Source organism: Cynoglossus semilaevis, chromosome 14 (assembly GCF_000523025.1).
Source record: "Cynoglossus semilaevis isolate Cse_v1.0 chromosome 14, Cse_v1.0, whole genome shotgun sequence".
NCBI classification, from domain to species: domain Eukaryota; kingdom Metazoa; phylum Chordata; class Actinopteri; order Pleuronectiformes; family Cynoglossidae; genus Cynoglossus; species Cynoglossus semilaevis.
The window spans coordinates 8,023,680-8,038,320 of record NC_024320.1 but is presented as its reverse complement, the minus strand read 5'-3'; the positions used below and the strand labels follow the sequence as shown (position 1 = coordinate 8,038,320).

The window sequence follows — 14,641 nt, the reverse complement described above, 5'->3', positions numbered from 1 at the left end:
AAATGCAGATTCCTTAGTCACCAAAACCTAAAAAGAGAAGAACACAAAATGCACAAGACAGCCCTACTATAAATATTATAATTTACAACGCCATAATGTTTGAAGAGCAGCATACAGAATATTATTTTCTCTTAAAATGTCCCCTTTCACTAATAAATATTTTCTTTATTTCATAATTAGATCAATCGCTTCTGTATTGATGTTATATTCGAAAACAAAATTGGAAATGAATTTAAACACTTATAAGTTATAAGTTCCGCTTCCCGTGGAAGTGACGCAGTTGCTGGAGCAAAACAAGCACATGTGAGCTCCACATTTAAGTAGTGCTCCACACAACTTGACTCTGTGACCCAGGGTTATGGACACATCTCGACATTACCCTCCGCCTGACTTCGGCAGTCCTCCGCCGAACTCCATCCATGTCTTCCAGCAACAGACACAGCAGCATGACTCGCAGAAGGCCCACACCAGCAACTTCCATGCCAGTATGTGGACCTGGAGCGAGGCTCCCCACGACTCCAGGTGGAGCTACGGTCAGCAAGCAGGATGGCATCAAGGTAACCCACCCGAGCTTAGCTCCTCACTAGGTCCGGAAAACAACCGACCTTGACATACACGTGGTCAATAGACCCACTTTATCTTATAACAAGGGGAACATCTGATTTAGCTAAAGGATAACTTAAAGTGAAATAATCTAAGGTGATGCATGTTATCAATAATTCTGCCAAGACAACAACACGCTACTAGAGAACTAATGTTAACAAGATAACTAAACCATGCCCAAGACTAACTGAGTGTACCCAAAACTGGACTCCATTCCTTTAAAAACGAAATGTAATGGAAGCAAGTAATATACAGTAGCTTAATGTAAGCAAGGTTTTATTATGTTAAGGCAAAATTGTTCCAAAATATGTAGGAGTATAGGTGTAGTTTTGCAAAGGAGACCGTTAAAAGTTAACCAATGCATGACATAACGATAAAGTGACATGGTTACTGATAGCAACAATGACTGTAGCAAAAAACTCACACTCCTCATTGTCTTTGTGTGTCTAGGTCAAACGTTTGGCCCTGAAAGACATCAGAGTGGACAGTATGGCTGGAAACAAAACTATAAACCACCATTTAACCATGGAAAAAAGGTAAAATCCTCAAAATATCCATGGTGCAGTGCAACAGCATGTGCAATGTTGTTTCCTAACAGATGTGTCATTCCACAGCAGAAACAAAAGAAAGAACCAGAATTCCCCCATTACTGTGACACTTGTGACCGTGGCTTCAAAAACATGGAGAAATATGATGAACACATGTCCCAGCATGTAAAGGTACTCAAACAGAGTCTGGACTCTTTTAATGTTTTTTTTAATTTCAGAGAAAACACCTAACATTCTGAGCTTTCATTTGTGTAGTGTTCTGTGCCAGACTGCAGCTTCAGAGCTCATGAAAAAATTGTCAGCATCCACTGGAAAAATGTAAGTGAGACAATTATCTGCACAGTCTGTATTTGACTTTCACTAATTTGATATGAGACTGTGTCTCTGCGTTTTACAACAGACTCATGCACCAGGAAAGAAGAGAATCAAACTGGACACACCAGAGGAGATTTCAAAATGGAGAGAGGAGAGACGCAAGTCAGTATCACAAACCCAGTGACAAAGTTGAGAGGATACTTGATTGAGAAAGAGTAAAATGTCTTTCAATTAGAATGCTCATGTTTTACAGACAGAAATGTGTTTAATTAATTATCTACCTCTTATTATTTTGTTTTATGTTTTATTAAGTCATTGGCTACTACATGTGGGATCACAGATCAGATTATTATCTACCTCTTATTATTTTACATGTTTTATTAAGTCATTGTCTACTACATGTGGGATCACAGATCAGATGGATTATAGTGTAGTAGTAAAATTAGAGTATTTCACAGAAAATGCAGCTTTTTGGATTTGAAATGCAGCTTGGGAATATAGCTGCAACTCAGGTTTCTCTCATCCTGGGTGCAGTGGCCTGTGCTGGGTTAAATTTCCTCACAGCAGTATGTTTTAACTAGCTCTACATTGGCAAGGAAAGTCAAGCATGCTAACTAAACATGCTACTCTCTCCCTCAGCACCCTCAACATGTTCAATATCCCTGCAACAGACTAGCAATCAAAACTAAATACAATTTAAATTAAAATGCTGTAAATTTGTCAATAATAGCAAAAATCAGCCAAAAGATGGCCACAGCGTAACTCTGACATTTGAGCAAATCTAGCAAAACACCAAATGGAAGTCTAAAGAAAGTTACACGAAAAGTTACAAGGTCAATTAGGTTAACAAAGAAATGGCAAAAATGTATATCTTTCTATATCTATTAATATGAGAGTGAAATGTAAATGACTGTTATCTCGCTACACTTTAAGATAAGAGACTCTTTGATAGCAGCCAAATAATGACTGAAAGTTAACCAAGGAATGGCTTCATGTAAAACACAAATATAACCAAATAGCTAAAAGTTGACCCAAGAAGTTTGTTCATAGTTTACTAAAAGATACTCTTTGTCTTGATTTTTTTATTGTAACAGAAATTATCCAACTCTTGAGTGTATAGAAAAAAAGAGAAAGGTGATGGAGGTGAGGAACGAAGTGGGAGCTGTCCTAGACAACACTCAGTTTGGGTAAAAAAAAAACAAACAAAAAACTTTCATACAACATGTTGCTACTACAAAAAAGCATTGGAATCTTGACTTTGAAACAATTACATCCACAGACGGATGAGGGGCAGAGGTCGAGGGCGTGGCCGAGGCCGGGGCCACAGATGGGATAACAGAATGTTCCAAGATCCAAGCCCACGAGGCCCACACCAACGGGAGAGCAGTGCTTCAGACAAATCTTCACGACCTCCACAGACCCTGAGAGATGCAGACCCATTGGGGGTGCTCGTGAATAGTGACCATGGTGTGCAGTCTCAAACGATAAAACGTAAATTAAGGAAGCAGCTGTTTAATTTGTTGGTGCAGGTTGTCACATTAATGTCCACTTAAGTGTAAAAGATCACCCCTATTTCAGGAATTACTTAAATGTGCACGGGTTTTAGCTAAACTAACTATTATTGTCATTTAAGGATTTAAATTAAATCTGTGCTCCCATGGTCTGCAGAGCTTTCTACATAACACTGAAATTAGAACATAAGTTCAAACTAAAGTACTGTAAGGTAGAACTGACAAAAGATAACCTGAGTTTTTTATTTTGTCAGTTTAGAAGAGATTGACATACAATATGGAATAAAAAGCTAAATGTAAAAAAAGAAAGATTACAAGTTAGTCTAATGAAATATTTAAATTAGTTTAAGATTATTCTTATTAGCTTACAAATGTATTGTAATTACATGACTGGCATTCTTTCTTTAGTTTACACCTGAGGTTTACCAATGTTGGATTAAAAACAGAAAATCAGTTAACTTCCACTAGGCTGTTGAACTGTGAACCATATATACCAGGTGCAGAAACTGTCTAATTTTGCACTTTTAACTATTCCTCCAGATTCCGACAAGGAGGATTCAGCTGCTGACCCCATGGCCAGTGTCTTTGTAGCCCCTAAACAGATGAGCTCCGCCCTGGGCTCCTTGGTGGCCAACTACGGCTCCTCAAGTGGGAGTGAAAGTGACTCAGAGCCGGAAGGTGAGTTAAAACCAGAAAGAGTTGCAGTTACATGGCAAAGCAAAGCCACGCTGTTGTTTCTATTATTTGCCTTGTGTTTCAGCCATGGCTGTCCGAAAAATCAGAGATGTTCTTCAAGAAAATCAGGTTCTACTATCAGACTCAGAGGACACGAGCATGGTAATGTCTTCACATGGGACAGAGCGAAACACTGGCGTAAACACAACAAACGGCAGAAGAGGACAAGGAAAAGCGAGGGGAGGAAGAGGAAGAGGAAGAGGAAGATGTGGTGGGAAACAACAAGACACAGGGAAAAAACCTCATCCAACTCTACTTGAGATGGTAACAACACCAGACATGGCTTAAGGAATATTTGTTTTTTTGTGGACCACTATCAATGTTAAACACTTGTTTTTTTTTATGTTAACATTACGGTGTGGGACATTTATTTGCTCCATTTTAGCTAACATGACGCTGCTTTTGTTGACACTTACCAGCTGTTTCTTCAGGCCACTGTTTTCTTTTACTTCTTTAAGCAATTATGTTATAGTGAAGTAATTTGTGTCCACCAAAGATTACATGTTAGTTTTGCTGACATTTTTAGCTATTTTGACTAATCTTACGTTTCTGGCAAAGGTTTATATTACATTACTATAAGTTGTTGGTGGACTGTCTGGCTTGGGTGCCCTAATATTTATGCCAACTTTTTGCTATAATAATAATGAATATAAGAAAATTTACCTTCAAAAATATTGTTGTCCTATTTTAATAATCCCCAAATTTAGCTTATTAAGCTAGCTAGTAGCATTTCAATTGTATATATATATATGTGTATACTCATACATACATGCTTGATCTTTTTCAATATAATTTTAATGTTTTAAATTACTTTTCTATATATTTCATGATTCCTGCCTGACTTCTGAATCTCTGTGTGTTGTTTTTTTTCCCTGCAGCTCCTTGCTCCTGATATTCGCTGTTTTTTTTCCTGCAGCTCCTTGCTCCTGATATTCGCCACGAGAGGAACGTTCTCCTGCAGTGTGTAAGGTATATTGTCCGCAACAACTTTTTTGGCCTGGACAGACCTCAACCAAATGGGGAGCTCAAATCCATAGAAATGCATGATAAAAGACAGGAACAGGCTTTTGATTCCCAGGAAGTGAGGGCTTCACCTAGGCCTGTCTCTGAGGATGAGGGAGAAAGAAACTCAGAACAAATGGGCCCAGAAGTCAGAGACATTGAAAGTCAGGGGGATTTAGAAACAAACTTAGCTGCCGGTTTAGCCGACCAAGACTTACTTTCTACACAGAGGGTGACAGACACGGCAGGCACAAACACCACAGATATTACCATATCTGCACCTCATTTGTATGACGATGACATCTGGGAAACTTCAGATGTAGTCTGTAAAGTGTAAACATATTACTTTATTTGATCATTGTTTTTGTTTTAAAATTTAAAATAGAGACAATGCTATTATATCATTTGTTTGTCATTATGTCAAGATAAATCTGATAACTTTTTTTTCCACAAAGGCATATACTGTATGCTTGTGAATTTTTTTTTGTAATCTTGATTGTAACTTACAGAACCAAATTTTCTGGTGAAATAAATGTATTTAATCAAGCATTGAAATATTTTAATTAAGTTCTGTTATTATGGTAATAGACGTTTAGGTAATTTGGTAATTGTCAAAGTTTGCTCACTACAAATATAATATTTTTTAATGATTTATAAACACAACTGCATACAATTTCTTACAACATTGGCTGGATAATAAATCCTGATGGTCAGCTAATTAATTAACCAATGTGGAAGGTTCTCTACTTGAATATTTTGAAAGACATGATAATATTCCTACAGTACACTGTTTGAATTCCATGAACATGAAGTCCATGTTCGAAAAGGTCCTCTTTTCATGGCAAGTCAAAAATAAAGATGGCAACATGTGACGTTTTTTAACAAGATATTTGTACTATGGCCTCATTGGCATACTGGTCTAGAAATTATATTGAGTAGTAATACAAAGAAAAAACATTCTCTCATTGGACAATTTATTTACCTAAATAATTAAAAATAGTGTTTGCATATAGGCTTGACATTCTTTATCTTAATAATGTTTTTTAACGAAGGGGGCGTTTCTAATTTAACAAAACAAACTGAGTTATGTTAAATACGGCTCCGCCCACCGCCGGACTGTCGAATGATAAAAACCAGCGCCACTGCAACGGGAGCCGTCGCCAGGCAACCAGGTATGCAATGTGAGATAGTTCAACATAGATCACACCTTTACATCAAATTACTAATTATTTTTCATGTTATATCTATTCTGCTGTTTCATTGACGTAAAAAGAGTCCTTTCATCATTTGTTTTGTCTTTCATTTGACGTCAGAGGTGCCGAGGTTGAGTTTGACAGTGGTAATGTTGGGCGACAAAAAATGCCATAGGAGATCATCGAAAGCCAGCATTTTGCTATCTTAAATTTTGGTTATATTTTTCTGGCTTTTATAATGGCTGGAAGTGTTGTTCGAGTTGACCCGGCGTCTGTCGACTTTACTGACGTCAGAGTTGGACAGGTTTATAAAACGACTATCACAGCAAGAAATGTCGGGAAAGTCTCCAGGAATATAATTATCGAAAAGCCCAGGTTCAAGGTAAGAGTAATTAAATATTTGATACACTGCACATGTCCATATCAACAATTTCAGAACAATGTGGGCCTTTAAAATGTAATATAAACAAAAAAAACTGTAGCAAAACTTTTATAATCACATGAATGGCGTCACCACTTTAGTGACCCCGACCAGGAATTTAATATTTTGACATATAAGCATAAATAGAACAAACAATGGTTAACTTCCGGGGTTACGTCAAACCAATCAAACTTCTCTGATAATCTCTCTGGTCCAATCCAGGCAAATTTAGGAGAATTGGGAGATTCGGTACTAATCTGTGTCCTGCTAGCCAAATGTTAGCCACTTGATGTAGAAACAGATGTTGGCTACTAAAACCATTCATAACATTTTCCAGGACGAACATAATTTATGATGAAAAAAATTAACACATTTGTGTTTATCTCTTGAAGTTGTTTAAGTTCACTGTAACTACTCCATCTGCGGTCGTGGCTCCGGGTCTGTGCGTCAGCGGTGTGCTGCAGTTCACCCCACAGAATGAGGAAATGGTCAGAGACCGTCTACTGGTCCATGCAGATGATATGGAAACGATTGAAATCCCACTGCGAGTGTGAGTGTTGTCAGAGCCACATTATGGCAAATAAATTATTACATCTTAACAGCTAAACTATGAACCAACTTTGTTCTCATGTAAATGTTTTCTTGGTACTTCTAGGTTTCCCAGGGCTTGTGCCCTCCAGATGGATTCATTGGTGGACTTTGGCTGTGTCCCTGCCAGCAGGGAGATCATCAGCAAACACCACCCTATTACCAATCAAGGAGCAGCACCAGGTTAACCCAACATTCTGCATGTTGTTTCATTGACATTAGCAGTATTGACATGAATACCATCAAGGTTTTAACAAGGTTTAAAATCTTTGTTGTACCACCTTACAGTAAGCATCACTCATTACATGTTGCCCTCTACTTTTCCTGAAATCCATAAGCTCAAATTAAGTTTCTGGAAGAAACTAATAATAATAAAATTATTATTAATAATAATTTAGTCTCTAATTTGACCCCAATTGGTAAATTCACCGTGGTTGCAATAATAGGACTGCTAAATGTACTTCTCAGATTGTAGCTATTGTTTGTCATCTTTGCATATTTTATTAACAAAATAGCATACCTTGCAAATCTTACTGTGACCTGCAAGCAACATTAGACCTTGAAACGTCACTCCTCACTCATTTGGAAAAGACAGTATTTGTATGACTGATTGAGATGCTTCCATTTTGATCATTTTTGTATGTTTACGTGTGTGAAAGGTGTTTTTCACGTGCAGTACAGTGGAGACTCCCCCATCAAGTTGTCACCCTCCAGTGGAGTTGTTGCTGGTGGTGCAACCAAGTGGCTTCAAGTTGACCTGCGCACAGACAGACCTATGAAGGTTAAGGAGAAAGCTCTGTAAGACAGTGTGTTTAGAAAAAACAGTTCACTGGTTTCAACTTAACACCTAAGCCTATTTGCAAAATATTCTACTCTAACGTATTTAGCATTGAAGTGATGGTAATAGATAGCATTATTTAGCATTGAAGTGATGGTAATAGATTAAAGTAACCATCATGCACCCAATTTGTCCTAGGGTGAAACTTCAGAACCGGTTTCCTGTGCTTCTGACTGTCATAGCTGAAGTGGAAGATCAGCGGCTTGAGGTCTTCGATATGAAGGTAATACATCATGTGCTTGTAATAGTACATGACCCTCAAGCTTTTTAAGCCTAAAGTATGATGGTTTGTTGTCCATAGGGTAATCCACTGTCCTGTCTGAGGTTTGGGCCTCTGTACTTTGGGACATCCTCTGTGGAGAATGTGATTCTGAGAAACAATAGTCCTCAGGCCTGTGACTGGGTCTGCCTGCCCCAGGATTCTGCTCCTGGGACTGAAATGGTGAGTTTAATAAAAAGACAATTTCTTATTCTGGCGACACACCTTGAATTTTAGCCTAAAAAATGTATTGGCATCAAATAAAAGTTATGTTTTTCCCCTTATCTTTTGCATAAACTAAATCACACTTTTAGTCTAAGAAATATAAATAGTGGGGCTATTACCTGAGATGATTAACCAGCTTGCGTCAGACAAACCTCACTGAGCGCAGGGCAGTAAGACAGTCTATGTCTGACAATCTGTGGACAAGTGGATAATGAGAGACTGTAGATGTTGTTGAAGACAACACCTTCAGTGAAGTCTTATTTTCTACAAGCCGTCTCAAAAATCCACTAACTCTATAAAGCTAAATTTATAGTTATATTTATGCATATGTTTTTGACATTTTTGTATGTTAATGATCCCATCCAAAATAAAAACAGGTGTTAAACACATCTATATGCTGTGGTTTGTCTTTCTGTTCCTTTAAAATACAGAAAAAAAAACGTTTTTATATAACATTTTATATTTAGGAATGTTGATTTACGTAGAATAATTATGACTAATCCACAGCTACCATGTGTTTGATCAGATTTAAAATCTTTTGACAGCCATGGTAAATAGTAATTCATAGTTATGTCGAAGTACTACTCTTTAATTTGCTTTACATGTTTTTGTATTTTTCAAATGTTTGCATTTTCACTGCCACTGCACAGTCATCCTACATGACCTGCTCATACAAAGAGCCAGGTTCTGCTGTCGGCTCTTGTTTCAGAAAATCCACTAAGGATGAACCTTATGGTTGTTACAGCACATGTTGACAGCACATAAAGTCAGGTGAAGTAGACCACAATGATAGGCCTGGAAGACCTGACTGACAGGTGTGGGAGCGTGGCCTGTTGACTAGTGTTTTTCATATTCTGCACATTAGGCCACTGCTACATTAGATCTTCTTTTGAAAATTGTTTCTCCATTTGCACTGATCCTACTGAAAATGATGACAATTTGCAGCTCTGGGGTTTGGTCCATGCCTTTGGCACTTGGTAAACTTTCTGTTCAGTCCAAGTCGAGGTTTTCTTTCCCATTTAGATTTCAGCTATTCTAGGTATTAAAGTTTCTAAGGGCTTAGTTTGTGCTTATTTTGTAGTTTGAACATCTTATTGTGATTTTACGTGGAGTATAAATGACAATGGAGTTAAACATTGGTATCTTTTTGAAGGGAAGAAATCTACAGAAGAGCACTGACGCTGTCCTACTGGAGTCAAAGGAGAACAGCAGCCCAGGCTCTCGGGTCATGTTTTGCATTCCTCAACAGGGTCGACTGCAAGCATACGAAAAAACCATTGTGGTGATTCGCTTCAGCCCTGTATTTAAATGGTAAGTGAGTCTGGCAGTGGTGTGTATGCGCGGTGTGTGTAGCAGTGATTTCAAACATTCAACAAAAAACATCATCCACCAAGCATAAATCAGAAATATTCTCAGAAAAATGTTAGACTGAAATAACATTGAGAAATTGCATTAAACTTGTTAAAGAATACCCTAAACATGATTTTAAAAATGAAAGCTAAAATGATTTTAGCTTTCAGCTATTTTAATCTAGTGCTATTTGACTAAGAGTCAGATCGATGTATAACTCCAAATGTTCTGCCTTTCTTTAGTACAAGTGAAAGGACAAGGCACTGTCACTCAGGCAGCCGGCAAGACTATTGTCTCTTCCTGCTCTTTGAGACAGCAGGAAGCAAACATGGATTCACTCATCAAAGTGGTACACAATTACACACATCCAATCTGTCCTTAAATCTGATTCAGGTGTTGACAACTCTCTGAAACCTTCAGACTCCCCTTGATTGGATCCTGGGATTGGATCCTAAAAGTAACATTGGGATGTGGATTTAAGAGCCACTAGGAGATTCGAGGGGGGGTTAAGGGAAGGGTGTCGCCCTTGTTAGCAAAATGACGAAAATGTTAACCTGCCATCAGAGCAGGGATGCTGCAGTTAGTTAAGTTAACAAGGCGCAGTCCCCTTGTTAAAAAAAAAGCAAATCGTCGCCTACTGTTTAGAAGTATAAGTCCATGATCCTGGACAAGCACGAACAACTTGTTATTAAGACCCACCAGTCCTAAAAACAAGTCAGAACTGATTAGCTGACGTGATCAACTGGGAGACTGACTCGGAGTATTGAAGAAACTCAGGGGATTAGTTTTTAGGTTTCAAAATATTCATGGCATTTGTTTATGTATTTGTCAAATCATCACTGCCTTCTTTTGTTAAATCCATCCATTTCAGGTAACTCCAGTGTGGAACTGGCTGTGACTGGCTCTGGATTGCCTGTGTCACTAGTACCCAGTCCATCTCACAAATTTGACTTCCCAGCCTGCGTCGTGGGCCAGCATGCTGAGCTGCTGTGTGTGCTGCGGAACCTCTGCACTCAAATTCCCGTCAAATTCCACTTCCGCAAATTAGCACAGTTTACCACCAATCCTGTCAAAGGCACCATAGCTCCTGGACAGTGCCAGGTGACTGGTTGAATGTGGTTAGGGTGTTGTATTGTGATCTCTGGGTTTGTGTGTGCCTTATTATGTTGATGTTTTGTTTGTTTCCCTCTTTTGCCGCGCCCAGGATGTCGTTTTAACTTTCACCGCCCACCAGTTCGGGAGCTTCCAGGTGTTTCAGATACTTGATGTTTTGGGTCCAGTTCACCAGAGTAGTGACATCATGGATGCCACCCAGCTTAAGCTTTGCAGCTTCCACAGTGTCACTCTACACCTGTCAGCTGTCTCCCACAGTGAAAATGTTTTCAGTGCCTCTAAACCCACCTCTGGTAAATAATGAGTTGTCTATCTGTTCCTATATCACAAGAGGTTACATTTTTGAATAAAAATAGTACTTTTGATTTTGTAAATAAGCAGGTTTGTAACAAAGGGGAAGAAATAAAAATCATATCAAAGGAAACATAATTTTCAGGACACTTTATCTCCTCCATTAAGCCAGTATTAAGCAGTATTTTCTTCTGGAAAAACCTGTAGATGTACACTTCTTTGTCAAGGAAATGTAATGTAATAATATTAATTAAAAATACCCCCAATGATCCCAGTTCAGAGAAAATAGTATGTTAATATTAAATAATTGATACATTGCTTTGCTCAGGATTTAGAAACAGATTTAAATGTATCCGTGAGACTCTAAACAAACTCTATTAGAACTATAGGCCAACGAAGTAAATTCATCAGTAATTATCTAAGACCAAGCTAAAACCCTGTTCCTTTTATCTTGAATTGGTTCACTTTGAAAGCCTAATTTGTTGTGCTCTTGTTCATTCAATCCCAGGTGTTAGCATGCAGAGAGGCTGTCATCTGAGAACATGTGATGTTGCCAATGCCTTCAACACAAAAAGAACCAACAAATCAGAGAAGAGTCAATGTCTAGATGAAGAGGACTTCCTGACCAAGGCCATTGAGCAGGTGTCCACACTGAGACAGTACAGGTAGGAGAAAACACACACTTGAAGTGTTGTTGTTGTTGTATTCATTGTTGTTGTATGTCATTAGTCTTTGTCTCAGTTCCATCTTTTTATTGTATTTCATTACTTTACTGTTTAATCCTCATATTAAAAGAGTCAAAAACTGCGAACATCAACATTTATCAACAATGAAAAGACCTTGTTGGTGCCTTCAATGCCACTCACAATATTCCAATCTGCCAATAAAGCCCAAATAATCGAGACTGATGGTGTTAACAAGGTTTGCTTGGCGTGAACTGGATGACTATCAAAATAAAACGCCATATATTGCTGGCTTACATGATGCGAAAACTGTTAGAACATGTATTCATACAAACATTCATGTCTAAAAAAAAAGAACCAAATCACTAAATTATAATGATATATATATATATATATATATACTGGTTTGCTATGTGTTGTGTGCTTCATGCTGCTACATGCTAGCTAAAACTTGCAAAACTAGTGCTAAATATGGCATTTAATTTCATCTTCAATGGTCTACATGGTTGTATCCAGTGGACCACCTTGATTCACCCTCATTTTTTAATTAATTCTACTAATACGTGTTTGTCATATTTACACATTAGGACTGCGTCCCCATGTGATACCCGCTATCATGAAGTGAGCTACAACTTTGATCTCACTGAGGAGGAGGAGCAGCAGAAATATAGAAACCAACAATTCTATGCAGAGTTCTTCAAACAGCTGAGGCAGACGCGGCTGTCGAGAATCAAGGAAGAGTAAGGGACACTTCAGTCTTTCAGAAATGTGTCTTTTTTTCTGTGTTGTAGTCAATAATAATAAAAACATTTCTGTTTAGAATTGTCTTTTTGTTTGTTTGGTTTTGTCTAGAATGGAGGAAAAAGCAGAGCGTGAAGTGGACATCAACCTTGTTCCTGCTCAAGGGCTTGTTCCTCCTAAACTTCGGATCCGTGACATAGATATCAGTGACATCCTTGTGACAAAACTGAATGAGAAAGACACCCTGACACAAAACAAGTACAGCTGGCTCAGAGAGGGGACAGCTACAAACCAAAACAACAAACCTCAGGTTAATCAAATAAAAAATACCTTTAATCAGGATTCTCACATTTGGTTTAGAACTTTTAGAAGAGTCATACTTTAATTGTGAAAGACAAAACATTTTAAAATAATATGTATGTTGAAAATCTCATGTTTCTGAGCTTTTAGTGATTCAGTTTTTAATTAGCAAATATTTAATTTATCTAACTTTTTAGAATGTTTACTTTGAATTTGACATGTATTGGAAAGTGGATTTTGATTCAAGTGTGTCTTTTCAGGCCTAAATCAAAATCCACGTTTGTGTGCGAGTGTGTTCACTTAAGTTTCATTCAAGGAAACTGTTTGGTTTTTTTGTGTGTGTTTTTTTGCCTAATCCGATCACCTGTTTACTTTAGGTTTCCGAGGTTATAGGTGCGGTTCCCTGCAATGACCAAGAGAGGGCAGAGTGCAACAGGACTCTGACAGCTCACGCTCTCTGCCATGTTGTTATAGGTTAGAAATGATTGTCACAACCGCTCCAGTCACTGTTTCAAACAATTAAAAATGTATTACAGATACTTGTGAAAATTCAACCACTATAACACACTCTACATCTGTTCAGGGTTTGTTGAATTGTAAAGAATTGTTTAATTGATGTGAGTGTAAGTGTGTTAAAAAATGCTTTTCTGTCCTGATTAGGTCCTTTGTTAGTGGACTTTGGTGAGGTGTGTGTGCACTCAGTGTGCATTCAGAAACTGGAGCTGACCAATCGTCTCTCAACATACATTTGGGTGCAGCTGGAAGTGGAATGTCCTGAGCTCCATGGCTCCTCACCCCTGTCCCATGTCCTGCCACCATGCTCCCACACCACCGTACCTCTGACCTTTCAGAGCAACAAGCTGGGTCACTTCTACAGGTGTGAAGAGACAGCAGACCATTATGTGGGTTGACCTTCTGTGTAAAGAACTGCTGTGATGTATTAATGAGTATTTCTGGTCTGTTGCAGTCCTGTATCCTACACTGTAAACCAGCAGCATCCTGGTCAGATACTGGTCCAGGCACATGTTGTCCCTGTGGCTCTACAACTGTCCACCACCTTGCTGGTCCTCAGGCCTTGTCCCGGCTTACTAGCCCACTCAGGATATAGGAGCTCGATTACACTCCGAAACTGCCGTAACCAGGCTGCAGAGTTCACATGGAGACCGATATTTACAGAGAAAGGCATCAGCTTTTCTATTCGCCCTGCTACAGGTACTGTCTTTGAACCATCCCAGTTTTTATTTGAACATTTATCTTCTATGTTGTTTTAGTTGTGTGTCTTATCCCCATTTTCTCTATTCTAAAAGTACACTTTCTTTTCAAGAAGTGTCTCAACAGCGCCCCCAAGTATTGTTATAGGCAAAAGATAATTAAGAAAACAGTCTCTTAGATATTTTGAAATCCAACAGCAAGAGGACCATTTGAATTTGCAGAAAGTAAGAGTGTGTCCTACAAGTAATACCAGAAATTAGATCTGATTCTTTGGTAACTTTATTTTAAGGTATTATGGACTTACAATTAGGATTAACAATTTTTTGACTTCCAAAGTTGGTCTTAAAACCATATGTTTTCTGCTGTTTGTTACTTTTATTTATTTGCAGTATCAGCCTTTTAAAGGAATATTAATGTGACCATTTCTGTGTGCCCTTCAGGTACAGTTGAGCCACAGAAGGAGCTTGACTGTGAGGTGGTGTGGCATCCTTCCTTCACTTCCCCTGCAGAAGGAGACTTTGAGTTCTGTGTTCATGATGGCAACATACAACAACTCCATTGTGTTGCAAAGGTAGTTTAAGAAGCTCTGTGGTAACACGTTTACACAATATTATAAAAGGGAACTTAGATTAAAGGGTCTAGAAATCTTGACAATCCATCAATCCCAATACATTACTGATGTTTATTTTCCTGGGGGTGAGGGGGGGGGGGGG

At 38.4% G+C, this 14,641-nt stretch overlaps 2 protein-coding genes across 4 annotated transcripts in view; both read left to right on the top strand.

Moving 5' to 3' along the window:
- Nucleotides 1-257: 257 nt before the first annotated feature.
- nufip1 (nuclear FMR1 interacting protein 1) lies at nt 258-5,575 on the top strand. 3 transcript variants are annotated; one of them, XM_025062552.1, is made up of 10 exons: nt 258-557; nt 1,054-1,139; nt 1,221-1,322; nt 1,407-1,469; nt 1,552-1,628; nt 2,561-2,653; nt 2,746-2,957; nt 3,518-3,655; nt 3,738-3,976; nt 4,629-5,575. In XM_025062552.1, the coding sequence occupies exons 1-10, from the start codon at nt 359-361 to the stop codon at nt 5,049-5,051; spliced, it is 1,632 nt and encodes a 543-aa protein (XP_024918320.1). In that variant the 5' UTR covers nt 258-358; the 3' UTR covers nt 5,052-5,575. The 3 variants fall into 3 exon arrangements, with proteins under 3 accessions (XP_024918320.1, XP_008323091.1, XP_008323090.1); XM_008324869.3 differs by having other exon boundaries at nt 1,218-1,322; nt 2,746-2,933; nt 4,629-5,568; XM_008324868.3 differs by having other exon boundaries at nt 1,218-1,322; nt 4,629-5,567.
- Nucleotides 5,576-6,037: 462 nt separating this feature from the next.
- The window catches only part of LOC103389459 (cilia- and flagella-associated protein 47), a 24,519-nt gene continuing 15,915 nt past the window's right edge, over nt 6,038-14,641 (top strand). Inside the window, exons 1-17 of the mRNA XM_008324871.3 lie at nt 6,038-6,289; nt 6,721-6,878; nt 6,984-7,099; nt 7,576-7,714; nt 7,893-7,977; nt 8,056-8,196; nt 9,392-9,549; nt 9,831-9,937; nt 10,460-10,689; nt 10,793-10,994; nt 11,501-11,657; nt 12,263-12,415; nt 12,528-12,726; nt 13,094-13,190; nt 13,377-13,593; nt 13,684-13,928; nt 14,369-14,499. Of these exons, the coding sequence (XP_008323093.1) occupies nt 6,146-6,289; nt 6,721-6,878; nt 6,984-7,099; nt 7,576-7,714; nt 7,893-7,977; nt 8,056-8,196; nt 9,392-9,549; nt 9,831-9,937; nt 10,460-10,689; nt 10,793-10,994; nt 11,501-11,657; nt 12,263-12,415; nt 12,528-12,726; nt 13,094-13,190; nt 13,377-13,593; nt 13,684-13,928; nt 14,369-14,499 (2,679 nt within the window). The 5' untranslated portion in view covers nt 6,038-6,145. The remainder of the gene's footprint in view (nt 6,290-6,720; nt 6,879-6,983; nt 7,100-7,575; nt 7,715-7,892; nt 7,978-8,055; nt 8,197-9,391; nt 9,550-9,830; nt 9,938-10,459; nt 10,690-10,792; nt 10,995-11,500; nt 11,658-12,262; nt 12,416-12,527; nt 12,727-13,093; nt 13,191-13,376; nt 13,594-13,683; nt 13,929-14,368; nt 14,500-14,641) is intronic.

Bases quoted from the DNA above. Each gene is read 5' to 3' on its own strand.
- nufip1 (XM_008324868.3), top strand. From the start codon at position 359: ATGGACACATCTCGACATTACCCTCCGCCTGACTTCGGCAGTCCTCCG. The intron at 558-1,053 runs GTAACCCACCCG...TTGTGTGTCTAG, and splicing joins GCAAGCAGGATGGCATCAAG to GTCAAACGTTTGGCCCTGAA. The intron at 3,656-3,737 runs GTGAGTTAAAAC...CTTGTGTTTCAG, and splicing joins AAGTGACTCAGAGCCGGAAG to CCATGGCTGTCCGAAAAATC.